The sequence below is a fragment of the Candoia aspera genome, chromosome 6 (genome assembly GCF_035149785.1).
Source record: "Candoia aspera isolate rCanAsp1 chromosome 6, rCanAsp1.hap2, whole genome shotgun sequence".
Lineage (NCBI taxonomy): Eukaryota > Metazoa > Chordata > Lepidosauria > Squamata > Boidae > Candoia > Candoia aspera.
Genome location: NC_086158.1, coordinates 264,595 through 291,709, shown reverse-complemented (window position 1 = coordinate 291,709; position 27,115 = coordinate 264,595). Strand labels below are relative to the sequence as shown.

The 27,115-nt window shown below is 54.5% G+C and overlaps 1 protein-coding gene across 1 annotated transcript; it reads right to left on the bottom strand.

Moving 5' to 3' along the window:
- Positions 1 to 236: 236 nt before the first annotated feature.
- On the bottom strand, positions 237 to 26,645 carry ACAP2 (ArfGAP with coiled-coil, ankyrin repeat and PH domains 2). Its single transcript, XM_063306199.1, has 18 exons — positions 26,518 to 26,645; positions 24,081 to 24,138; positions 18,790 to 18,909; positions 18,297 to 18,350; positions 16,838 to 16,896; positions 15,916 to 16,099; positions 15,340 to 15,384; positions 14,976 to 15,071; positions 14,173 to 14,247; positions 11,388 to 11,500; positions 6,471 to 6,522; positions 5,738 to 5,838; positions 4,661 to 4,766; positions 4,227 to 4,429; positions 4,069 to 4,138; positions 3,697 to 3,791; positions 1,345 to 1,490; positions 237 to 499 (listed from the first exon to the last, which is right to left on the bottom strand). Exons 1-18 carry the CDS (start codon positions 26,568 to 26,570, stop codon positions 252 to 254), a joined length of 1,878 nt encoding a protein of 625 aa, XP_063162269.1. The 5' UTR covers positions 26,571 to 26,645; the 3' UTR covers positions 237 to 251.
- Between the last annotated feature and the right edge of the window lie 470 nt (positions 26,646 to 27,115).

Genomic DNA, 27,115 nt, shown 5'->3' with positions numbered 1-27,115 from the left:
AATCCTGGGAAGCTGCTGCTGCCTCCCCCCGTCCTTCTCCCGCTGGAAGAAGAGAGGCGCTGCCCGTCTTACCACTCCGCCCTCGGCCCACCCCGCATTTCCTGGGGCAGAGCAGCAGCTTCCCCACCCTCGGTTTGGCTGAAGAAGGGCAAAGGGCCAGCCAGCTTTCTGCAGACAAAGCCCAACTCCCTTAAAGGCAGAGGCAGAGTGGGCTGCCGGGAATCTGCCATTCTTTAGTCTAACTGGCGTTTTCATTGCCCCAGCCCAGCCCAGCCCAGCCCAGCCCAGCCCAAGCTCCTGTCCTGTGTTCCTGCTGGCTCTCTTGGGCAACAACTGGGGGGGGGGGGGATCCCAGTGCAAGGAGAGAAGGCGGGGCGGCTAGGGCAGCACACCCAGGCGGTCCTACCTGGTTCGGGCAGGAGGCTGGCTGGGGTGGCAGCTGCCAAATGCTCTTGGCTCTCCTCCCTGCCGGGCTGAAGCCCATGGTCACTGCTTGGCACTGTTTTAGGAAAAAGCAGTCCTTGGGGGTGGCGGCAGCCCGCAGGGGTGGGACAGTTGCCCGGGCAGGCTGGCAAGCGATGGAGGTGAGGCACAGGCACTTGCCTTGGCTCACCAACCCCAGGAGTGAGTGAGCCGGGCCAGAAGGGCACCTGGAGACGCCTTGACACCGGCTCTTCCTCCACGCTCTTCCACAAGGTACAGCGCATGACTGAAGCCAACGCTGGAAGTCGCCAAGAAGCACGAGGCAGCCAGGGATGGCCACGCACACAGCGCATCAGAGGAACGCACCCAGAGCATACTTACCACTACACAGATTTGAGGCGGCATCAGAGCAGAAGAGCAAATCTAGCGCATTGGGACGGAGGACAGGCTTCCTGCCTCGCTTCGCCGCCACTCGCACCAACCCCCGGGGCCGTGCAAGTCAGCAAAGCCCAGCGCGGGAGAGGGCAGAAAGGGGAGCAGAGCCATTCCGGGGACAAGAGAGGGGGAGCTCAGCCGTTAGGACTGGCCCTCGGGGCACAGACACCGCCGCTCGCCGCCTCCACACCATGGCTTGTCCCAGGCTTCAGAAGGCGAGAAGTGGGAGCTGGGGTGCATCTGCATCTCCCGGGGTGCCGAGACAGGGATCCCTCCACCCTCTTTCCCTTGCAAGGAACAGCTAAACGCCTCAGCCCTCTAAGCACCATCACAGAGCCCCATTTCCTTCTTGGAGAATGGGAGACTGACAGAGCAGAGCCGAGAGAGAGCAGGAGAGGAGGACGCGGAGGAAGAAGACCTGGCTGCTCTGCCCGAGCGAGATAGCGAGAACGTCCCGTTTCCGAGCTCAGCCCCCAGCCTGTGTACCTTTAGGAGCAGCCGCCGCGTTTCCAGGGCTCCCTCGCTTCTTGCCCTCTTGGCTGGGGGTCAGGGCTTGCTTTCCTCCTGGGTCAGCAGGGGACACAAACTGCCGGTCCACATACTTTGCTCTGATGTAGTCTTCCTTTTCCTGTCTGCGTACAGAAAACAAGCCAGATTAGCTCGCATCATGCAGGCACAGCATCACAGAGCTCCCAGCAGCAGACCCTGGTGAGCCAGCGACCACCCCCCCAGCACTCGCAACTGGCTGGGCTGGCTTCAGGGGTTCCCTTCTCTGCAACTGGCTGGAATCTAAGCGTCCTGCATCTTGCCGCAAAGCAACAAAGGGCAGTGGAGGTGCACCTCTGCCCCAGTACCCACAAGCAGCAAGCCAGCATCAGGACGACTCATGTTCTGTCTTCTATACTGGTAGAGCCCCCTCCTCACAAAAGGCCCTGATACTTGGCTCTGTACAAAAAACACACGGCAGTTCCTCCCTGCCCTGGTGAGGAGAGCTGGAGGAAAAAGGAATCTTGCACAAGCTGGGAGGGAATGTGTCAAAGGGTGCAATATCCAGAAAATGGCCATGCCAAGCATAGAACGTGCTCAGAAAAATGGGAATCCCAGAACATCTCATGAGAAACCTATATACAAATGAGGAAGCCACAGTATGGGCAGAACATGGTGAAAGAGACTGGCTCCAGGCTGGCAAAGACGAGGCTGCATACTCTCCCTTTATTTATTCAACCTATATGCTGAATATATATTAAGGGAAGCTAGATTGGAAGAGGACAAACATGGCTTTAAAACTGCAGGAAGAAACATCAATAACCTGTGCTGTGCTGATGACCCTACTCTAATAGCTGAAAATGCAAAGGATCTGCAAACTCTAAAAAGTCAAGGAGCATAGTAAAAAATGGGAATAGAATTAAATATAGAAAGACCGAACTATTAACAACAGATACAACAACCTGCCTTATCATTAACAGTGAAGATACTGACATGGTAAATAGCCTCTGCCTTTTAGAATCAACCATGAACAGCCAAGGAACAAACAGTCAAGAAATACACTGCAGACTAGCACTTGATAGAGAAGCCACGAAGGCCTTGGAGAAGATATTCAGATGACAGGATGTGTCTGCATCTACAAAGATCAAAATTGTGCAAGCCATGGCGTTTCCTGTGACCCTCTATAGGAGTGAAACGTGGACTTTGAAGGAGCAGGGTAGAAAGTGTATTGATGCTTTTGAACTCGGTGCTGAAGAAGACTCCTGAGCTGGACAGGCAGGTAAACAAACAAATGGACCATCAAACCAACCAACCCAGAGTTCTCACTTGAGGCACAGATGACCAGGCTCAAATTATCCTACTTTGGACACATTATGCAAAGACCCAGCTCTCTGGGAAAGTCTCGAATTCTAGGAAAAGTGGAAGGAAAGAAGAGGAGGACGACCAGCAGCAAGGTGGATGGACTCAGTTATGGTGGCAATGTTGAAAGATCTGAAGGACCAGGTCAGGGACAAATATCCTGGAAAAGGTCTATGTGGTCACTAACAGTCAACACCAACTTGATGGCACATAATCAATCAGCTCAATGTCTCTATTATGCAAGGTCTTCAAGATTATTAAACAGTGTGTTTGTGAGCACTTGGGTAGGAATGCAACAATTAACAAAGCCAGTATGGTTTATCATGCCAGACCAATCTTAATTTTCTTCTTTGACAGGGTTACTAGCTTAGTAGATCAGGGGAATGCCACAGAAATAGTATACTTTGACTTCAGCAAAGCAGAAGACTTTTTGTCTCTCATAATAGTCTTATTTAAAAAATGATAAAATATGAACTAGATGATATAACTACTAGATGGATTCCCAATTGGTTGAATGACCACATCCACAGAGTGCTCATAAATGGCTTTCCATCAATGTGGAGGGAAATATCAAGTAGGGTGCCTATGGTTCTGATTTGGGCCCCATGTAGATTGTTCAACATTTTTTTATTATTGATGACCTGGATGGAGAGGTTTAGGAGATGGTTATCCAATTTGTGGAGGATGCAAAACTAGGAGGGGCTAACATTATAGTGTTGTCAATGAGTGCAACAGGTTGCTTTATGAAGTGGTACATTTCCCTTCCCTGGAGGTCTCCAACCAGGCTGAATAGCCATCTGTCTGAAGCAGGTCTTGCACCAAGCAGCTATTGGGCTAGGTGACCTATAAGATCCCTTCCACCTCTCCAATTCTATGGGGAATGGAGTATATAACTTAAGGGGGGACCATAAGGAACAGATGAGGGATTTGAGAGAGGGGGAAAGAAATCTTAACATGCCCACATGCAGGACAATTCCCCCCTGCACTAAGTACCTTTGGCTTCCAGGATGGGGCTTCTTGACTCCCATTTTTTCTCTGTTTGCTTCATACACCCTGTTTATGACATCGTTTCCCAACTCACACATCAGCTGCAGAGAAATCATGAAACAGCAAAGCCTAAGAGGGCCTGCTTGCACTACCACTGAGGGAGGTGGGTCAAGGCCCCCTGGCCCTTTCAGTGATGACACTGGCTCAGCCGCCTCTTCTCTCTCCAAAGGCTCTGTAAGGGCCCGGTTGCGATGCAGAGGCTCGGCCCTGGCCAGACCTCGACTGCCCCGCTCCAGCGCCCCAGATCCCAGGGTCTGGGACGTCCTCCCAGACTCACAGGGGCTCTGCCACTCCTTCCCCCTTGCCCAAAGAGAGTACCTTCAGAAGCTCCGGCTCCCACGAATCAAGGGTCAAGGACCTGACCTTGGAGAAATGGACGCCCAAGCTCCTGCAGGAGGAGGGAAGAAGAAAGGGGTGGCGGCAGCCCAGTGGTGGCTCCCTCAGAGAGTGTCAAAGGCCGCAAAGCCCAGCCCCACCTGTGAATGCCTGAGCACTCAATGCACAGCGTGACGCCGAGGTTGATGCTGGCCCACCGAGGGTCCGCCAGGCCACAGTCGCAGCACACCGCGTTGCCAGCGATGGCCTGGACCCGCTGGAGCGAGCCTTCCCCTTTCAGCGACTTCTCTTTGGGCTCCCGGCTGGTGGGGCTTCCCGTGGAGGGGGGCCGCTTTCTCTCCACCTTTGGAGGAGGCAGGAAGAGGGTGGGAGGCTGCCCTCGGCTGCCCTCCGGGCCCACGAGAACACCCCCCCAGAATTTTCTTCAGCAGGCGGCCTCCAGGTCCCAGTGGCCCGGCTCGCCTCCTCACAGGCCGGGGCTGGGTCCGGCGCTGACCGCTCATCTCCCTGCCCCTAGCAGGCCTTGGTGCCATTGCAGGCCAGCTGCCCCGGGCTGGAAGAAGGCAGCCCTCACCTCGGGCTCCGCCCCCTTCTCCCTGTAGGCACTGGCGATGCTGGTCTGCACAGCCTGGATCCACGCTTGCCGCAGTTTCTCTGAATCAGCCTGCAGGATGCAGCTTCTGTGTGAGAGAGCGGCCGCCAGGCCAGTGAGCCCTCCTGGGAACACCTGGAGCGCCTGACTTTTGGCAGCAGCCCCCCCGCCGATAATACGGGTTTAGGTGGGAAGCCAAATCCCACTTTCCAGCCTTAAAGTGACCCCCAAAAAGGAGCTCCAAATCACACTGCTGAAATTTAAGCATTCTGACAGCACAATCTTGGCATTTGGGGGTGGCATTAAGATAAAATGGGAGCAGCTTGTCTCTCTGAGCTTCCTACCCATAGCCCCCCCCAAATATGGGGGGCAGCTAAACAATGATTCTGGGTATGGGGGGACAAGAAGGACAAGTGTGGGGGGACAAGAAGGAGGCCTTGGAAGGAAGCCTGCAGAGGAACAGGCGTCCATTCCTTCTCCTAGGCAGAGGAGGCCTGGGTTCAGCTTTCTTTTAGCCAGACTGACTTTAGAAAACTATTCCCATTTTAAACCTTAGTGAAGAATAAAAAATCAGAGTATCTTTCAATAAGTTTTTAAGCTCGTTCACAGAAGGTAATGTTCTAGCAAATACATTTGCACAGTTGCTAAGCCTGGTCAGGGTTAATCTTGGTTAGGAGGATTGTTTCCTTTCTGGCTTAGCACATTTTGCAAATTCAGACTGGCCAATTTGTGATTTAATAAACTGTGCAAACCCAGGAAATGGATTAATTCAGTAACTAAGTAAAGTGCGGGCGTGGCCATGGCTGTCTACCGCGTCTTCTTCCCTTTAATTCACAAGGCGGTCAAGAGCAGCGTGGACCTGTTTCCCATCCTTCCCTGAGCACAGCACATGGCCAGGGGCCCTCGGGTCTGCTTGAGCCCCCCTGCGAGGAAGAGGCCTCCTGGCTACCCGCAGGGCCTCCAGCGCGCCCCTACGAGCAGGTCTGGGAGTCGCTCCCTTCTGCAATGAGGGGGTCAGGGGCCCTTGCCTGCAGCCGGAGCCCTCCAGATTCCCCTTACTTGGTTGGAGACACCACTTCGAAACAGAAGCGTCTTTCTATGTCCTCGCAGTGCTTCACGGTGCACAGCCGCAAGTCTTCGACAACGATGGTGGGCGCATCCTGGGGAAAGAAGGGGAGAGGGAAGCCTGACAGGTGAGCTTGTTTTCACGGTCTGGGGCTGCCTGGAGCCACACCCAGGAGGATGCTCTGAGCAGGTGACTGCACCCAAGATGCTTCTTCCTGGACAGCTGAGTTGGAGGCTCCACAGGACCCAGATGTGCCCAACTGGGCAGCCCTACATTTGGGGCCAGGTCCTCTGGGTTAGCAGGTGCAAGAGGAAGGGTCTCAGAACTGACAGTGATGGGGGGGAGGGGAGGCCCAAGGCGCCTGTGCACAGGCAGGCACAGGGGGGACTCCTCTGAGCCATGGAAGACTTGGATTTGCCACCCGATCCTGTTTGTGGGATGGGTGCCATCCACCCACCCCCGGATCCTGGGCCAGCTGGACAGCAAGCGAGGGCAGAGAGGTGCTGGGTGTTCACTGCTGTTGCAAGCCATCTGCACTCCAGAAATGGAGTGAACATATTATATCTTTAAATCAACAATGCCAGGATTATCCTTATTTTGTCATTATTTCGGAAAATAATTAAGCCAATGCAAACAGTGGCTCCAGAAGGGTCCAGCCTTCTCTGGTGGTCTCAACACCCAAAGCACTTCCCAGGTCTTCTTGCCATGAACTCCTCTGGAACTTACCCTGAATTTTTTCTGGTAGACCAGTTGGTTATTCTGGATGGAGAACCAGCGCCTGCACAAGGGAAGGCAGCAGAATCAGCACCACTCTTTTGACACTGGACACAAGCAACAGAGGCTGCATGGGCAGGGCAGTTGACGAAAGTTCTGAGGACCCGTGCAGCCTCAGCAAAGGGACTCTCCCAGCTCAGCCTGGCTCAGCAGCCCGGGGCCCCTCAGGGAAGGTTTCCAGAAAGGCTGAGGGGACACACAAACCCACAGAAAGGCTGTGCAAAGCCGCCAGAGCAAGGCCCCTCTCCTGCCTTCCCCGCTGTGCTACTCTAACAGCAAGGGAGGGGCAGAGAGTGCATGGGTCGGGCTCAGGGTCACCTTCTGGGCATCCAGGCTCCCTCGGAGGCTCCAAGGCTCCCCTCTTGACCTCTGAACTGCTTTTCAGATTCTTTTAACTTCAACCAAAAAAGGAAACTGGCTGGGTGCAAATCCCTTGGACCTTGTTTATTCCCAGCAATGCCTCTGACACCATGATGGGTGGCTGAGATTCCAAAGAGAGGAAGTGAGACCTGGAGTGGCAGAAGGTACTGGGGGGGAGTGGTGGTGGCGAAGAGTGGCTGCACTTGTTTATCTTTGGGGAAAGAGTTCTCTTCCGAACAGCCCCCCCACACACACACACACCCGGGGCACTGTGACAACTGCTGAGATTCCAGAGATGTGCCCCCCCCCAACAGATTACCCCCAATGCAGATCAAGCCACAGCAGCAGAGGTCTCGCCACCGCCAGCCCCGAACGGCCCTGTGCCCACACTGGACGGTGCCTTCTTTAGAAGCAGCCCTTCCAGGAGAAGGCCATGCCAGGCCCTGCTGCCCAGCTCAGTGGGCACTGACTGGGAACTGCTTTCCATGGTCCCAGAAATATGCTGCCCTTCTCCCCTTCCAGGATCAAACCCCTGAACTGCCCGCAGGCTGGGCCGGGCCAGGTGGGGGTCCAAGAGACCCCTGCAGCATTTTGTTTGCGAAGGCTGAGTGCTGAGCTGTCCCCCACCTAAGGAGGGTGGCAGGGCTTCAGGGGGGAGCTGCCCCTAAGCGCTGCGCTTTGGACGGACAGCCTGGGGTCTCCTCCTTGGCCAACCCGGCAGAAGAGCCGCCAAACAGAAGGCGAGGCCTGGACAGCTCACGGCTTGTGCTGTTCGGCCTTTCCGCAGAGGAGCCGCTCTCCAAGGCAGTAAACGCCAGCCCAGCCATGCTTCAAGAGACATCAGACTCACTCAGAGAGACAGACGGGAAAATCAAGCATCTCCAGCAAAAAAAGAGCAAAAGGCAGAGGCGGAAGAAAACGGAATTGGGGAGGCTGCAAAGCCAGCAGGCAATGTGCAATGGGAAATTGCAGGCAACCTGGGAGGAGAAAAACGTTGGGGGTGGGGGAGTCCCACCATCGGAGAAGCCTGGCTCCCAAGGGACCACCTATCCTGGGGGAGGGGCTCTAAAGGCCTTTCCAACAGAGCCACACCCCTTCTGGGGGAGGGGGTGATGGAGCTCAGCAACCATTTGGACTCACCTTGGAGACGGGGGACCCTTCCTCGTCCTCTGGACCCAGCCCTGTCTCAGGCCCTGCTTGGAGGGGCTCCCACACCCAGCTCCTTGCTGGCCCCAAGGAGGGAGAAGGCCAGGGGGCGCCCTGTACCCAGGGAGAGCCCTCGAAGCCTCCGCCTTCATTTCTCCGGCCACCCTCCAGGGTGGAACTCCAGCCTTTAACAGGCCACCAGACGTGCTCCAGAAAGAAAGCGAATCAATGGTCCTCACACAGCCCAAAGCCGCTGCTTCTCGGCAGGCCCAGCCGGGCACTGGGAGGAGGAATCATTCCCTCCTCAACCGCCGTGGGGAGGAAGGGCTAAGCCCCCGACCCCGATGCCCTCTTCCTTCTCCTCCCTGGCCTCTCCCCTCCAACAGCTCCCTTTTTATTTATTAATTCATCATATTTACTGTGTATGGCCACCCATCTCACAAACAAGTGACTCTGGGAGGCATACAACAAAGCTAAAAACACTAAATATATACAATTATTAACATAATTGTTATTTAAAACCTTTAAGATTATGAAAAGCACAAGCTAAAAAGGGGAAGAAAAAACTATTAGGCAAGAGCAGGTGTTAATGACTTGGGAGCCACCTCAGTACTTCCCCAGTCCAGTCCCCAGGGGAGCCCCAGGCCTGGCGGCACAACCCGGTCCTGAGCGACTTCCAGAAGGTTAGCAGGGATGAAGCCTCACTTGTTAAGGAAACGGGCAGCAGGGACACCACAAAGGAAGGGGAGACGGGTGGCCCTAAACCCCTTCCAGCTACGGAGGAGGACGAGGATGGGGCGGCGCTTCTGGGCCTCGGGAGGGAGACTCAAGCCCCAGAGAACCCTTGCTTGCTTGGGGGCACATTTCAGAGGGAGAAGGCCGGGGTCCGATTCAGAGCTGGCATGCTGGGCCACAGAACCAGGGAGGAAGCACCAAGGGGGCATAAGCAAAGAGGTACCTGATGCCACCAGATGGTTTCCTGTCATGTGGAGAAAATGAGGGAGGATTAAAACAGAAGCAGGAGAAAGATGGAGAAATGAAAGTCAAAAGAACTGGGCAGAAAACAAGCTGAGTGCTCATGTGCGACAGAGCAGAACAGAGAGGAGGAGGAGGAGGAGAAAGGGAACTGATTGAAGCCTGCTCAACTCTTAGGCATGGCCCCTCTTGAGCTGGGGCAGAGCGTCCCCCCTGCCCCAAACAGCCAGGCCGAGGGGGGGCGGAGGCCCTTCAGTATCCACCTGCTGCTGCCACGTCCCGCCTGACTTAGCCCCAATCAAAGCACCCTACGAAACACCCCAACAAGGGCTGGGCAGCCAGGCTGCTGCAAGCACAAAGGGACCCCGAACGCCCTCACCTGCACACACCAGCCCAGCCCCAGCAGGCCCAGCCAGGAGACAACAGGCACCACACCACATCGCCCGCTCCCCTGTGCTGCTGCATAGCTCTGAAGATTCCCCCCAGGCCGAAGAGGATCCCCCTCAAACTCATCCAGTGGGTCAGCACAGACCCCACTCCTGCCTCTGCCAACAAATCAACAAACGCCATAAATGCAACACTGCATTTGGGTATGCTGTGGGTCCCATCAGCCAGGGAGTGTCGGCTGGCGGGAACTAGAAGGCGTGCCTTCTCCTCCGTAGCGCCTGCCCTCTGGAACATCCTCCCTCCAGAAATTAGGATGTCCCCGACCCTGTTGGCCTTTCGTAAGGCTGTAAAGACCTGGCTTTGTGCCCAGGCCTGGGGCCTAGAGCGTGTGGATGGTCCGGTTTCTTGGCTGCATTAATATCTATGCATTACTCACTCGGCAGCCATGTACATTTATTTTGTATTTATTTTATATTTTAACTGTTTTAATTATAATTGTTTTAATTGTTTTATGGTTTTATTGTTGTAAGCTGCCCAGAGTCACTTGCTGAGATGGGTGGCTATAGAAATCAAATAAACAAACAAACACTGGTGCTTTGCCTTTAAAAAAGGACCTAACCCTCAGAGCATCCCTTGGAAAGGTCCTGGCGGCCTCCAAGGTTCGTTCCAGCCGTCATTCGCCAACTGGGGGCACCCAGGCGGTCCTGGGCCTCCTCCAGCAGCTGCTCTGGTCCAGTGAGTTCACTCAGTCCTCCGACAACCCCCCACTTTTCCCCTCTGGAATCATCTCCTTTCCTGCCAAGTAGGATGCCCACCGTGACAGGAGAGAAAAGTCCTCTCTTACCAGGCTTTTCCAGAGGTCCCAGCAGGACTGTGCAGCCAATCCATAACCAAGGGCTCTCCAGCCACAATCGTCACTTAATTGACCAGGAAGACAAAGACATCCTCCCAGGGCCTCCAGGTGGCCCTGTGCATGCCCACTCCTGTCGGGCACTGCCCTTGCCAGGCCCCCCGCCTTGGTGCTTTTCCCCACAGACGTGGCTGGTCCATGAGCAGAGCCTTCCTCCATGTCTTCTCCACATGGCCTCACCACCCTCCATCTCACCATGCCAGGTTTTGAAGTTAAAAACAGGGAGCTTTGACCCCCCCCCCGATTTAACAGGGGGCTCCCACAAGCCCCCCAAACTGTAACCCCTCCAGCTCACTGGGGTCTCCACCCTGCCCCAGCTGCTGTTTCCCTTCCACAGAGGGGGCTACTTTAGCCTCCTGAATTATAGGCCTTCAGGCTCCTGGCCATATTCCCCAAGCCTGTTTGGACTGCCTGTTTGCATTTATTTTACCAATGTTTTGTTTTTGTTTGAGCAGGACTTCTGTATTTTTTTAAAGAATGTTTCTCTCACCTTGTTCATTAGCCAGCCTGGTATTTGCCCCCCCCCCTTTTTTTTCCTGGGTAGTCCTACGTGCCTCTTTTTCTGATATTATCCCACCATGGGCTTTCCCCAGGTCACCATTTCCAGTTCTAAGAACAGCTGTCATCAAGGGAAGAGCAATCATGCAGTTTTTATCTGGAGGGACAGACATCCTTTCCCTTCCTTCTAGACCCAACTAAGGAAGAAATCTTTGCAGTTACAACGCCCTGAGCCACTTCCCCCTTGTTCTTTCTGGGGACGCAGCAGGCACATTGCATTCTCGTTCTCAAAGGCACCTCTAAACTGGCCCACCATTCTACTGTTCAGCTGCTAGAGGACGGACCAGGCAACGGGGACTCCCCACCAGCGCAGCAGGAAGAGCCTAGGGGTCCGAGTGGTCTGGGCAGCCCAGTCTGAAAGCACCACAAGCAGGGTAAGCTGGCAGCACCTGCACACACCAAAGGAAGTGCGCCAGAGCCTGTGTGCCGGAGAGGAGGGGGCTTGGGCTTGTAGACCAATGAGTCAAGGGGCAGAGAGAGCACCCCCCAATATGGCATGTGCCCTCAAAGCTCCCCTCAGGGCATGGCGTTACCTGTTCCAGGTCTTGAAGGCATTGCTGGCTCGCTTGAAGAGGTAGCCCTCCATGACAATGCCGTTTGCTGCATCGACATCGTACTCAAGCTTCGTCTCATCACTGGAGAAGTCCTGGCACAGAGAGAGGCCTCCTTTCAGCATCTGCAGGAGGAATCCAGGGCCTCTCACCTCACGCCACGGGGCGGAGGTGGGAGAGGAGCTGCCCCCAGCTCCCTGCTGCAGCCTGAGAGAAGAGCAGGAAAAAGCCCGGCCAAGAGCAAGGTCAGGGGCCCAGGAGCATCCAGCTCGCTGCTGGGGGTCCCCCACATTGTTAACTCCTCACAAGTCCCCCTTTGGACCCCCTCGTGAAGACAGAGAGAGTTGCCAGCGGAGATAGTCCTCTCCCAGCTCTGGCTTCAGCATTGCGCTACAGCCGAGAGAACTATGTGGGGCTGCCCTTGAAAACCATCTGGAAGTTTCAGTGGGTCCAGGGTGCAGTGGCACCGGTAGAATGGAGTGCATCTCATTATGCCCACATACCACTGCAACTCCGCAAACTGCACCAGCTCCGGATAGGGTTCCGGGTGCGCCTCAAGGTGCTGGCGGTTAGTTTTGAAGCCCTCTGTGGCCTAGGACCGGGTTACTTGAGGGGCCGCCTTCTCCCAAGAACATCTCCTGCCCCACACACTCCCACAGGGAGGGCTGCTCCAGGTTCCTTCTTCTAAGTCTTGTCCTCTTATGGGACCTAAGAAGTGTGCCTTTTCTGTGGTTACCCCTGTTCTCTGGAACGACCCCCCCCCCCGATACATGACAAGCCCCAACTCTCCACACCTTCAGGAAAGCTGTTAAAACCTGGCTCTTCCCCAGGAATCAGGGGCTGTTGAGCAGGAGTCCCCTGAGGTTGTTTTGTTATGTGCTTGGTTGCCATTTTACATTTTAGGTTTTAGATTCTGTATTTATATACTGTCTGTTCTCAGATAGTGTTGGGTCTTTTCCTTCTTTTTGATCCATTGCCTGTTTATATTCTATGCCGCCCAGAGCCACACAGTCTGGGTTGGGTGATCTTACAAATCTTGAAGCACACAAGCACACACGCAAGCCAACTCTCTCTTCCTTGCAGACAAGGGGAGGGATCCCCGGCGAGCCCTGGCTGCAGCCACCCACATTATTTTGCGGGGGGCCCAGAGGAATTTTGTAGGATGGCAATGCCAGATGCTGCTGCTTTGCTTTGCACAGGCCAGTTTTCCGTTTCAAAAAAAACCGAACACAGGAGGCAGAGGCAGGGAGCGGCCAGGAGCAGCCCACAGGGGCACCATGCTGCCTGCTCCTTTCCGGCCAACAAAGAGGTGGAGCCATCGCTGCTCCTCCAAAGACTTCAGCACTAGCACAACCAAGAAATATGCAAGCTGACTGATCTCCGCTCCTTGAATCCTTCCCCCAAACCAGGAAAGTGGCTCCCTGGAGTCAGAGGGCTGGCAACAGAGCCGGGGGAGTTGCTTCCAGAGCAGAACTGGCCGGCCCCGAACAGAGGCGCCAAAGGAGGGGTGAGACCCGCAGGGAGGGGACACAGGGAACCCCAGAGCAGCCGGCCTTTCAAGGCCACCTCCTCCCCAGGAGCAGCCTGCAAACCGTGGCACCCCACCATGGGAATGGCCAGGAGGTGGGGCTGAGATCCGGGCAAGGAGCCGCACAACGGCCTGGAAACCAAGAGAGAGGTCAGCTGAACGCAGCCGGGGGCGGGGGGAGCACAGGAACTTCTGCAGTTGGGGCTTAAGGAAGGGGCTGTCAGCCCCTTATGGCCAATCAGCAAGGCCAGCAGAACATCCTGCAAATATGGACAATTAAAACTTTGCCTCTCTCCTTACGGTTAAAGATGACTTTATAACCCCTCCAAAATTACGTCTTTGTTCCTTCAGCATAGTCCCTGAAGGGTTATTTGGCTCCGTATAATGCTTTTCCCGTTTTCAACATTTTACTGATCTCTGTATAAATACCTTTTTAAGCCACCAGCGAGAATGCACCAGCAGTTCCTTCACTGTTTTACTCGGTGTGGCAGGAAAGGTGAGTATGATTTGCAAAACTGCCTCCAGGTACAGCCCTTGGGGGCAGGAGGGGGGGTGGGAAGTGGCAGGTGAGGGGGTGTGCATGCATCCATGTCCCACCCCCACAAGCGCAGCAGGAAAAGGAATGAGAAAAGTCCCCTCGAGTTTTTCCTTCCTTCCAGCATGGAAGGAATGCTGCGAGGCTGAGCCCCCAAACCTGAACTAGACACAGAGCCAGAAGAAGCCTGGCGTGGCCTGTCACTTTTCCTTGCGTCAAAGAGGGTGGGGAGGTCACCACAAATGTACCCCATCCTGCCCAGTGTTCGAGACGCCTGAAGAGCAGGCAAGATTTGTTCTGTGTTTGTAAAGGGATATTCAGACTGCAAAGGGCATTTGCACCCGGGGCAAAGCGCAAAGGCCTCTGGGCAGGTAACTGGGCAGATGACTGAGGCCTGGCCTGGCCATCCTGGTACTGCCTGCAGGTCAAGCCGCAGCCCACAGGGCTCCTCTGGCAGCAGAGGAGGGGAACCTCGCTTCCCTCCTCCCCTTCCCCACCATCACCGCCCTGCCACAAGTCTCATGGAGAGCCATCCCTGACACCCTTGCAGGGACAGGCAATTTGCTCCGCTGCTGCCGAAGGCGGAAGATTCCTAAGCCGGGGGCGCTCTTTCCCAGGTGCCCTGACTAGGTTGGTGCAGCCAGCCCTCGACCCGCAAGAGCCAAAACGTGCGAACAGCCCTCATCCAGCGCTCTTTCTGGTACCTTCTGCTGAATCGTGGAATGCTTTTGCTCCATCTCCCTCTTCTCCCTGGCAGCGTCTAGAGCCAGCTGATCCAGCTGCAGAAAGGACGGGAAGGAAGCATACAGATCCTTGACACCATTTCACGCACTGGCACCCCAAAGGTGAGCAGCCCCTCCCCAGGTTTATCTGGACAGGCAAGGCCCCACCCTCTCCCTCAGCGTGGCTCAAGATCAGCCCCCACCTTTCTCAGGGGAGCTGGAGTCCAGGGAGCCCTGAGAAGCCAGGCTGGCACATCACTACGGGCTGGAGAAACGGATGACTCATGCAGCCTTTGCAGCCTCTGCTGCCTGGCCAGAACCGCTGCAGTAGCAGCAGCAGCGGCAGGACAGGGCAGTGGCTTTCTCCGCAGCGCAGTGCAGGAGGGAGATCTCTGCTCAGGGCCTGGAGGGAAGCTCCTGCCCAGCAGCTGAAGAGCAGGCGTGATTCAAGTGCTTCTGGACTGACACCAAACCCACCTAAGGATGCCAGGAGCAGCTGCCGCCGCAGCATCCTCCACAGGCCAGGAGAGCAGAAGGGCCCTCTTGGCTTCCTGCAGCTCCACCCCACCAGGTGCAACAACTGGATGCCAGAAAGGCGAGCTGCTTTGGCAGCACAAAGGTGGCCACAGAAATAAGCTGTACTTGGCGCCATCTCTGCCGCCTCATCGGCTGACCTTCCATAATTACGGCTGGGCTGCCCCCAGTCCTGCTTCTGGTGGCAGAGATCCCTCTGAAGGCGCCCCGGCCTACTCTTCCCGGGAGCAGCTCAGTGCATCCCTCATTACCTGAGCTCCAAGGTCCTTCATGTAGGGTCCAAGTTCGCTGAACAGATCATAGCCTTGGTGGAAGAAGGCCAGGTGAGCACACATGAAGGATAGCATCTGGCAGGAGGAAAGGGGCGGTTGAGGCTGCCACCCCCTCACGAGCACCCACATGCCTTTGGCAAGCCTCGCGGGAGGGGGAGGAGGAGGAGGAGAGCCCCCTTGCCCAATGGCGCAGCATTCTGGTCTTTTCTTTTCCAGACCCAGGAGGGCATCAGGCACATGAAACACCAAGGCGACCTCCATCTTCCCTGAACCCCAGTTGGACCACATCAGGGCTAATGTGCTAGCTAATTCCTAATCTCTTCTGAGAAATAAGGCCACCTACCGATTTTAGGATCTCTGATCTCCTCTCTGATTGAAGGACATTAATCTAGGGGAAAACCAAAAAACAGCTCGCTTCACTGAGTGCGGAGGAGAAAGACTGCAGTGATGCCAAGCAGCGCAAGGGCTGGAAGCCAGGCAGGCAGGGAGAGAAGGGAGGCTTGGCAATCCCACCACGGGACGTCCAGGCTCCGGAGGAAGGCAAAGGGGCGGCCAAGCCTCACAAGGGAACGAAACTGACTGGCCAGCGGGGCTGGTCTATCACCTCCCAGGAGCCCTTGTCACAAAGACGCAGCCTCCGCAGCCTTTCGCTCGGCTGCCCACCCGCCCCGGAGTTCCCTTTGCTGGGAGGCTGCTCGCTGTCCAGACTCCCCAGGCCCCTTCATTGGGAGGCAGCGCTTCTCCTTCTGGACATGGCAACCAACTGGCCACCTCGGTGGCGCCCACCCCCTGGCTGAGCAAGACAGCCTGGCCCTCCTGCTCTGCCCGAGGGCCAGCCAGCCCAGCCCAGCCCAGCCGCTTTGAGGATGCCCGGCCCTCTGGCGCCACTCCTCGGAGCACAGGGCCGCCGCTGGCTCACCTGCAGCACGTAATCCAGGGCAATGTGTCGGAAGCACTTCCGGGTGGCGGTCAGAATGTTGGTCGCCTCTTCGACTTCATGCTGCTTGTTCCTTGGGGCCTGGGCGTTTTTGGCCAGGGCGTTTTCCTTCTCCTCGCTCACTTTCTCAAACTGCTTCTTCGCATCTTTAAATTTCCGTATGTCTCTAGAGCATGAAGGAAACCAATTGCTAGGTTCCCTCAGGTCTTTTTCGTGACAGAGCACCCCCCAGTGAGATTCAGAGGGGAACCCCTCTCTTTCCCCTAAAATGTTTGGCCCAAGCACAGGAGACTCCATGGTGGTGTGCGTGGGGTAGGGAAAGCGCCATAAGTGATTTCTGGCACAAACAGGGTAATGGGATGGTGGCCTCCAGTCCCCTCCAAAACAGGCCATGCATCACCTGCGGGCCACAGACAGGCTCCTGGTTTCCTAACCCTAACCCGGGGCAGTGCCGCTTCGGCCTTGGCTCCAAGGCACCGTGGCCCACGCACATTCACCAGACGCCAGCACCGCCATCCCCCGGGACGTTCGGTGTCCTTCGGTCTGCTCCCCTCTTTCCCACCCCCCCGGGCATATCCAGCTTGATCCCATGACGGCCGGAGACCAAGCCGAGGAGCCTGAGCGGGGCTGTGCCGTCTCGCGGAGGCCCAGAAAGGAAGCCGCTCTGCTTCTCTCAACGCCAGATGGGCTGGACCTGCCGAGCAGCTGTCCACATCGCTGCCTCATGGAGGCGAGGCCAAGATTGGCCGCACCCCCTCTGGCTCCTAACAAGGAGCGGTCATTTTGGAGCGGTCGGAGGGGGCACTGCCAGCATTTTTTGCCAGCCCAGGGTAAGGGCCCACAGTTCACCTTGGGCCAGACTCCATTAAGCATCAACCTTTGGCAAAAATGAAAGTCAACTTACTCTTTAACAAACATCTGAAGCTGTGCTTTAACTGATCTTTGGGTTTGGTCAAACAGGATCTGAAAGGGGAAAACATGTTGCTCAAAAAGCATTTGGGAAGTTCAAGCCCATGAATGTTCCGCAAAGCAACATGGCAACCCTTAGCACTTTTCATCTTGTCTTCTTACACTGAAGTTTCTGCTACTCCATACCATACGTGGGCAACAGCCCGATTAAAAAAAAATTGTCTGCTATAATTTGCTTTTGTTAATATTTTTGTTGTCGTCAAGCATTGCAACATCTATTTATTTATTTAGCTTTTATGTTACTTGAATCGTAGCAGACTCTAAGTAGACAGTAATGCAATAAACAAACATGTGGATGCAATATGTATAAATCAGCAAACAATAGAAAATGGCATATTCTTCCATTTCTGTAACAGTTCCTTCTGGCTGCTTTGGACTGCCTCAGGCCAGAAGGCGCTACTCCCCCCAGCATGTGAGCCAGTCCGGTCTCTACACCAGGGCAGCTGGACTCCAGCCCCCCCTGCACATGAGCTTGAGGCCCCAGACAATGGAGAATCCAGAAAGCAGAGGGGGGGACGCTCGGCCGGGGCCATGGCCAGTGTGCAAACAGGAGCCCCTGGGGCCCTCTTTCCATCCGCCTTCGAACCAGGCTCTGACGGGTGAGAGGGCAGCTTGGAAGACTCTGACACCAACTCAGCCAGTGTTCAATGCCCCGTTCCTTGCTTTGCCAAAGAATGAGGGAAGTACAGCTAACCTAGTGTGACCCTGCCTGGACCACTGGGAATGCAGAGTAGGCCAGAGACTCCTTCAGCCAAAGGGTGACCGCACAGAGGAAACCCCACTGAACTGGGTCCACCCCGCCGTCTATACTTTCCCTCCAAGCAGCTTCCCCCTCCACTGAACCTCCCCCTCTCCACTTGGAGGACGGCAGAAGAACAATTCCCACAGAGACCAAGTTGGGATTCTAAGCTGGATTTAAGAGCTGACCACCCCCCCCCCGCCCCTAGTTTGGTCCCCTTGCGCTCTGCTTCTGCCCATGTCAGGAAGACGCAACGCCAACATGACTTCTTTCTTCTGCACTTGACGGACTCTGGCACCCAGGGCAAAACTAGGAATCTTCCTTTCCAACAAGCCTCCATAATGAAGAAACATTTCAAAACTCTGGTTGCCGCCCCCCCACCCCATGAGCTTTGGAGGGAGGGGCAAAGCAGTTTTCCAGATGGAAGGCCACAGCAGCAGGAACACACAGTGCCAAGAGCAACGTTCCAGGAAGTCTGATGGAACAACTGAGTCACCCACTTTCCATGGGATTTGAAAAGCAACTTAAAAAAAGAAAGACACACAAAATCTACAAAGCGCCTGCAAACATGACTGCAAACAACCACTTATTTATCAGGTGTGTTTCAAGACACTTAAGGAGGTTCTGCCTCAACTAAGCTACTTCCAAAACTTACTGTATGATAATTGATCATCTCTTGGAGGCTATCAGAGAATTTTGTCAAGCTGGCCTGTAAGTGAGGAAAGGAGGGAGGAAAAATAACACACAGAACAGTCAAAGCGTCTCCTTCTGAAAATAGGGACTCCTCCCCCACCACCCAGCACCTGGGGCCACGGCTGCCCTTGGGGCAAGGCTGCTGTGGGTTGGCCCAGGCGGTTGCAGGCCTTGGCTGCAGCCCCAAGCAGGCCTCGCTGAGAGTTTGAGGCAGCAATTCTGGAAAGTCCCAGCAGCCCAGGAGGAGCCGACCAAACCTGATAACCCTGTAGCTCAGCTCCTCCACCCCACACGTTCCCTCTCGTTCGAGGGCAGGCTGAGTCGCAAGCTACGGAGAGTGGCAGCGGCGTTTCCTGCAACCCCTCCCGCTTCCAGGGCCCAGGTCTGCAAGGGAGCGCCTCTGGCCACAGGCCCAGCCCGCCTGGCCAGCCATCTCTCAGCCACCCAGGACGTACCTCCACCAGTTCATCCCTACTGGAGTAATGGGCCAGATCCCGTAGGCCATTTATGAATTGCTTGTTTGCTACACAAAAGGCTTTCCCGGTATCAATCATGGCAATGCAGAGCTTCACCAGCTGGAAGAGAAGAAAAAAAGTCTTCAGGCTCTGCCTCTTGGCGTTGCCAGCCTTAGGCCTGAGCAAGGCAGAGGCAGCTGGGCCCCGCCCAGCAAGGCCTGTATCAAGGGGGGATAAACGCTGTCACTTTGTGCACTGTTGGGGGCTATTTCTCCCTCTCCCTGCCCTTCCACAATATTCTCCTTTTTGGCTGGGCTTCTTGCTGCTCCTGCTGGATCTCTTACTCTCCCAGCAAATTCCCAAAGAGCAAGCAGGAGATCACTCAGCAACATCTTGGAAAGCCAAGCTCAACGTGCTTCACAAAGGTCTTCCCCAAACCTCTGACTGCCCACCCAGCTGAAGACCATCAAGGGAAGTCAAGGTCTCAGGTAATCAGCTGGAAGGCTCACCCGCATGGCCCGGCCTGGATCCCGTTCGCAGCAGTTCTGGAGAACTGAGGCAAGCCCACAGGGCCATCCCCACCACCAGGGACCGGAAGAGCCAGGGTGCTTGCTTCCTGAAGAGCTGCCTCCCCCTCAGGTCCAAGTCCTGGCATTTTGCCCATTCTGGGCTCCAACCCCATTTTCAAGTTGGAACTTTCCTGCCAGCTGCTTATTCTGGGGCAGTGTGACTCATCCCTCTGCCATATGGGGGGAACCAAGACTGAAATGAGAAGGAGGTTCATTTCCAAGAAAGCTGCAGGCAGAGCGCCTCCATCCCCATGTCTTGACCAGGCCCAGGTCTGACCCACCCAAACTGGAGAGCACTGAATAAGGTGGAAAAACTTTCCTTGGCTGTAGGCCTGAGCAATGGCAAGGAAGAGACCGAGCAGGACATCGCCCAGCTCTGCAGCCACCAAGGTTGATCGACTGAGGACTGGTCGCACCTTCATGGCAGGAGACGCCTTCTGAGTTCCCAATGTGCCCTCTCGCCAACAAACCTGGGGATTCCCTAGACCCCTTCAAGAAAGCCTCACATGACACATTTTGCTGTGCTGGTTCAGGAAGATTCCATTACTCCTCACCATCCCTGCCTTTTCTGTTATTTCTTTTGTGCACTTTAAAGTCAAACACCATTTAATTCTAAGAACTAATTATGTCTCTTTCTCCAACTTCTAGAGAGTTTATTTCTTTAAACATCCCATTATTTGTCTAACATGTGTTGCCGGTTTTTTGATTACGACCCTTTTATATATTTAGATTGACTGCATACATTTATTATACAAGATAATTATAAGATCTTTTAAAAGCTATTGACCCTTTGGTGTGGTGACCCTGCCTGTCATGGTCACCCAGAGGACCTGGCCCTCTCACCCAGGAGCCCCGGTCAGTAGAAGCCCAGATGACGTCCTCCATCGACAAAGCAGCCACCCGGCCATCCTGCTGCAGAAGAGCCTGGGGCAGCCCAATATCTGAATAAATGGAGCAGCAGAGATGACTGGTCAGCTTACAAATGGCAGCTCTCCAGGAGGCAACCCCATGTCTCAGCTGTTTTCTGGGTAACAGTTCAGAGTTGTACTGTTGGACTGTAATAATACAATTCTCTTGCTCCTGAGGATCCCAATTCAGGCACAAACACTCCAGGCTGGGGGAGGAATGGAAGGGAGTGGGGGCAGCAACAAGCCAGGGGCGAGTCGGCCGACCACAGCCCGGGCCACAAGAAGCCTAGGAAGAAGCGCTTCAGCTCCAGGAGAGAGTGCCTTAATTAACTCACTATAAATCAGGGTGGGAAATTCCTGTCTGACTTTCCATGATTCTGTCTTTACTCCAGACGAACACGGAAGATATCTGACCCAAACTGGGGCAGTGCTTGCTTTCTAGACCTCGTCCAGCTGCGTGGGGCTTAATATCCCTCTTGGAGACAATACATGAGAGGTTAGGACATCAAGGGTATGTGGCAGATGCAGCGTACCTCAGCTTCAGCAAGGCAGGGCATCTGAAAAACCTGACCGTAGCCACCTCCTTGATGAAATGGAACAACGTGGGATGGAGGATTCCACTACCGGACAGACTCGCCATTGGTTGAGCAACCGTACCCAAGAGTAGCCTTCAACGGAACCACATTGACAGAAGGAGGCATCCAATGGGGTCACAGGGTTCTGTCCTGGGCCTGGTGCTCTTCAACCTGTTTATAAATTACTCAGATGGGGGACAGACCCCTACCTGACTTGACTGTCATGCCCTCAGGGTCAGATTCAGCCACAAGGCAGGCTGCTTCAGGCACTCGCTTGGATCCTGCAGCAATTCCTCCAGGAATCTCTGCACCCTGTCGAAGGGTGCAACTTGCGAGCAAGCAGCAAGACGCTGTACTAACCAGCAACAGCTGTGCACTCTGGGGAGGAGGGATTTAAGCCTCTTAGGAACAGCCTTCAGTTACTAGGAGTAACTTAGGCATCTGGCTTTGCGTACTGTGACTCTTGTTTGGAATCCAGTTATTTACTCGTTAATTGACTAAGAACTCATCTCCCCCTGGGTGTGGCTTCGTAAATCTTTGGCTTGACTTTGGACTGCTTGACCTGGAATTCTGGCTTCTTCGCCCAGCTAAGTTGTTATCTGTGGTTAATTGCTGCTCTCCTGCTTCTGCCTTTTACTCTGCCACTTTCTGCTGCTGGAACTGGCATAAACAAGTCTCCCCCTTAACACTGCATGTGCCTATGAACCGCATTTAGCTCCTGAAGGGGTGCTGAGAAAGCCAGGACGCAAAACGGACTGACTGTCCTATCTGACTTCCCTGCCTCTTGATGGTTTACATCTCTTCACCCTTCCATTCTTTCCCAGCCTCCGCACAAGCTCTCACCCAGGTGACCACAGAGCAGCCTCCTGGAGCAACCCCAGAAACAGCAGCAATAGTCTGAATCTACTCAGGTGGTTAGAATGAAGGAACGAGCTGCTTGCGTTCTGGGTGCCATTTCTGAATGCGTCCCACACACCCTAGACAATAAGCCGTTAAGTCAGATACCAGCTGGAACAGAACCGCTTATCGGTATTTTCTAAGCTTCATAAAAATTAAGGATGGGCTGTGACCCTTCTGGCGGTACTACGGGCATGGCTTGCAACTCACCTGCTTCTTGGCAGTTCTGAATAATGGGATTTACAGCCGCTACCACCACTGAGGGAAAGGGCTGCTTATCCAAGACTAGTGAGCTGCACGGCAAAGCAGAAGCGGGGAGACGCACACTTTGAGGCTGGACTTCGATGGTCCTGGGCCACAGGGGAAAACCCTGGTCTATCTCCCTGTGTTTACCTCCAATCCTCAGGCCCCAGCTGGCCTGCATGAAGCCCTTGGGGTGACAAAGATTACCCAGAACTGTCAAAAATAAAAAGCTAAATATGAAAGGTCGAGAATAACGGCACAACATACCCCTCCTTAGTCTCAGCCGATGCTGCACACTCCACCCCTTGGGGCCTAATGCCTCTTTCTGTTGCACATAGAAGAGCAGCAACTCCCAAAGGGCAGATCTTACGAGTCAGAGGGAGGCATTGTCAACATGCAGAAGATAACAAATGTTCTATCTCCACCCTGGGCCAACCTCAAAATGCAGAAGTCTTGACCCACTGCTTGCAGGCTGAACAGCTCAGGCTAAACCCAAGCAACGTGGAGTGGCCATTAATCCACAGGTTGGCTGATCTGAGGTAGTTCCAATGTTGGTCCTTAAGGAGACTCCCCGTGAAAGAGCGGACCTGTCCTCACAGCTCCCACAAGACTAGCAGGGTAGAAACTGTGGCAAGGAGGCCTTTGCCCAGCTGCAGCTGGTGTACCAGCTGTGGCCTTTCCTGGAACAGGGGAAGCTCCCTCCAGTTACTCATGCCTTTGTTATCCCTTGATTGGACCACTACAATCAGCCTTATGAGGCTGTCCTTGAAGACCATCCTTAGGAGGATAAGAACAAGCACTGTCTTGCTGGATCAGACTTTTGACCCATCTAGTCCAGCAGTCTGTTTTCACAGTGGCCAACTTGCTGCCCAAGAAAGCCCACTAGTCTCCCAGTAGAGGGCCTTCAGAGGCAGTAACACTGCCCCAAGGCTAATAGCTACTGATCCCTCTGGACATCCTTAAACCGGTCCAAAATGTAGCTGCCCATTTATTTACAGATCATACTTATTCCTGTCACATCCCACTTGTGTTAAGGGAACTGCGCTTGTTATTAGTCTGTTCTGCAATGAAAGGTACAAGTTATTACCTAGAAAGTCCTATACAGATTGCGACCTGGACTTCTTCAGTATTGCCTGGCCCAAGTAGAATCTGCCCACCCAGAATGTGCTACCAAAGAGGGCATGTTGAGAATCCCCATATATTGAGAAATTCAAGGAGAGACAATTTGGAAATGAGCATTCCTTGTAGGGGCTCCCCTCCTATAGAACAACTTGCCCCTGGAGGCAAGAGTGGCCCGTTCCCTGATGGAATTTAGGAAGCCAGTGAAGATGTGGCCTCAAAGAAGGATGGTCCTGATGTGGTCCTTTTACTGAGAGTTGAGAGGCACTGGGCATTACATTTATGTCATGGGCTGTTTTGTTATTGCTGCTTTACTATCTTTGTAAGTACCTGAGAGATTGTTCAATTGAACTAGCATAATAATTATCAATAAATAAACTATCTTCTATCCACTATCTATTATTTAACCTGGCATGCACCAATTTTATGGAGGAAGGTCTTTATTTGCAAATACTTTTTACAAGTGGCACTCCAGGTTGAACAGCAAAAGGAAAACAAGCCTTGAAGATACGCCAAGAATTGGATACAAGGCCCACGTCCAATTTGAAAGTAAGGACTGGAAGGTTCTACCCTCTGGTTCTTCAGAAAAGCCTCTGACCGTAAGCAGAGTACTGGTACCGTCACCATACAAATTGCCAAATGGGATTCCACTCTATCTAGCAGCAAACTGGATTGCCAACCTGGCCAGCCATTTCATGACGTTTAATCTCAGCTACATTTCCTTCCAAAACAGAATTCACAGAAGAAGAAGTTGACAACAACAGATGTGTGCCAAAGTGAGAGATTAAGCCCAGCAAACAGCCCAGTCGGTTTAACACAAGGGCTTCAAGTCCAAGACTTAAACAGAGTCCTAACACTGAAACAAAAGTGAAGGTGGGTAAACTGTCTGGAAGGGCTCAGTTCCAGCAGATCTCCCTTGACATGGTCCCAGAGCATCATGAAGGGACCCTTTGGACACTGCCCAAGCTGAGTTTGCTCACCTTATCCAGCTTCAGCTCTAGTTCAGTCACATCTCCTTCAACGTCTTCTAGGGCAGCCCTGCAAAATGAAACATGAGATTTCATAAGCATTCATTTATGCTATCTTCAGTGCTGAAATCTCCAAGTATTAACTACAAGCAGAGGAAAACTGCCATCTGGCCTGAAACAAAGCCATATGGACCTCTGGAGGTACTAGAAATCACCAGGCCCAAATAGCGCTTTCTTCCATGGCATGCATGCTACCAAGGCCTCTCATTTTACAAGGACATTCTGAATTCCTCACAGGCTCATTCTATCCTTCTGGCTCTTAACTAAGGAAAGAAGTCAATGTTCTGCAGCAGAAACTGTTCATCCCAGCTGAAACAAAACAGGGACTGTTTTTTGACAAGTAGAACTATGGTGGCAACAGCCACTGACACCAGTCTGATCCCTATTAAAATATTTCCCTAAGCAATGAGCACTAAAACTGAAAGACAGCAGGTAAAATCAGGAGACAACTTATTTTTAGAGGAAAAGAAAAAAGTGCCTGAGCTCTCCTTTGCTGGAAAAATACTTGCAGATTCTAACTTGCATAATTCCAGTAGAATGAAAGTGTTTTATACAGCTTCCTGGACCATTACTACCACAATTTTGCCTTAATGAAGCTGAACAGTTATTTAAACACTTGACACCAACTAAAAGCTTTTTCAGCTCCATAGTTATGACATAAGCACGACACAAATACCAAGTATGTGACTAAACTAACACCTGATTGTTTCCTTGCATTTACATAAATACCTCCCTCCTCCAACCTTATAATATTTATTTACTCACTTATTTCACTTGTATGCTGCCCATTACTGAAGGCTCTGGGCAACTAACAACCAAGACCAGCATAAAGTTAAAAAGCAAGCCCCTCAAAATTAACTCCCCCCTAATACTATCAAAATTGACATCAAGATAATAAATAGAAAATACACAACTCCAGCCTTCACTCACAACATGCCCTCCTCCTGCGTGGGGCAGAAAAAACAGGTCTCAACTGTTCCCCTTAAACCCAGGAAGGAAGGAGAAGGCTGGATCTCCATAGGAAGCAGATTCCAAAGGATGGGGGCAACATTTGAAAATGTCTGCTTCCAAGGTCCTGCCAGATGACAGTCTCAGGAGGGAGCTGGCCCATTTCAATCTGATGGCGTAGGCAGACTGACACAGGATGGGCTGGCCACAGTGAACGCCTTGAATCACACCGAGAAGCCAACTGGCAACTGTGCTTCCAAGTCACCCATGTCACTCAAGTGTCTGGGCTACTGTGTTCTATGCCAGCTGTTGTTTCTAAATGCTTGTCAAGGGGCAGATGCACGTGCAGCACTTTAAAGTAATCCAAAGAGCAGGTGACTGGGGCACACGTGGCGGTGAGCAGGGCCTTCCACTCCAGGCACACAAGCTGTAACTCTGCAAAAGGCCCCCTAGCCATAGAGGCCACCTATTCTTCAAGCAGGAGCCGGGAGTCTAGGAGAACTCCAAGAGTGAAGACCAGCCCTGAGAGGGAGCATCCAACCCATTCGGCACCAAAGGTGGGATTTCTCTGGAAGAGCTAGGCCCACAAAGCCAAAGCCCCCTCCAACTTGGGATTCAGTTGGAGTCTGTTTCTCCTTATCCCACCTCTGACATCTTCCTGGCTCTAGGTCAGCACTGCCACTGCAGCTTCTTCCTCTTACTATTTCTCTAGTTCCCTGGGGACCTGAGTAAATGTATAGGTACCTGTCAAATCTTAGAACAGAAAGATCCTCTCAGGGGTCCGGCTAGTGAACAGGAAGACCCGTGAGAGGGATCACGGGGACCATTTTGCCAACTGAAAAACGTTATCAGGAGCAGGACCGTGCGCCAGAATCTGCCTTCCCCCTCCTTTGCAGGGGTCCAAATTCAGGGCGGGCAGGCAGGCAGCGGGCCAGCCGAGGCGCGCGCGGCAGGGGAGCCTTTGTGGTCCGGCGCCGAGCGGGCAACAGTTCGCTGCTCGTTCCGACCACAGCTGCCGCGCCTGCCCGGGACTCCCGGGGGTTGCCACAATCCAAAGCAACCACGTCGCCCAAGGGAAAGTGCGCACGAATCAGCCCGCCCTCCGCTACTGCACGAGAGGACCTCCAGGCCGAGGGTCTCCGCGCGGGAGCAGGAAGGCCACCCCGGCCTCGGCTCGCTCCGCGGAAAGCGGCCTCCGACCCTCCGGGCCGCGGGGCGAGACCGGCGCTGGGCAGGGCCAGGAAGCGCCTCCCGCACCCCCAAGGGGCGGGAGGACGGGCGGCCTTGAAGCCTCCGCGCGGGGCACGGACCGCCGGCCTCTTCCACTTCGGAAGACGCGCGAGCAGCGGCGCGGAGCCCGTCCGCGCGACGGAGACCGGCACCAGGCCCCGCGGCCCGCCAGACCCGCCCGGGAGCGAAAGAGCGGGCCCGCCGCGCCTACCGGAAGCGGGGCGAGTCCTTGAGGCATTCCTCGAAGTCTACAGCCACCCGCATCCCGAATGGCCGCGTCTTCGCTTCCGGCTTCGCGGGCGGGTTGCGGGGCGTCGGGGCGCCCCGCCCACCAATGAGAGGGCGGGCGTCCCCCCAGAGCCAATCCGGGCCGCTGAGCCGAGGGCTTCCGCACGCCGCCCTCTCCACCCTTGACGGGCGTCTCCGGGATACAACCGCGCAAGCGCCTCCCGCGCCAATCCCGGGCCGCCGGACACGGCTGCCCAATGAGCGCTGTCCAATGCCGCCGCGGCTCCTCCCCGCCGCTGGGCCAATCCCCGGGAGCATCGTCACGGCACGGAGGCGGGCCGGCCCTGGCAAGTCAACTCCCGTCGGCCGCGGTGGCGCCGCCTCCCACCCGGCATCTGCCAGCTGCGGCCCGCCCGCGCGTTTGGGCTTCCCCGGTCCCGCGCTGCGAGCTGCGGCTCCCCGCCGAGGGCCTTCCCCGCTGCGGGCTCCGCTTTCGCCGCTGCCCTGAGCAAGAAAAGCCCCGGGGAACGGGGCTGCCCGCGTTCCGGGCCGGGCTCGCTCGCGGAGGGCAGCCCCACCCG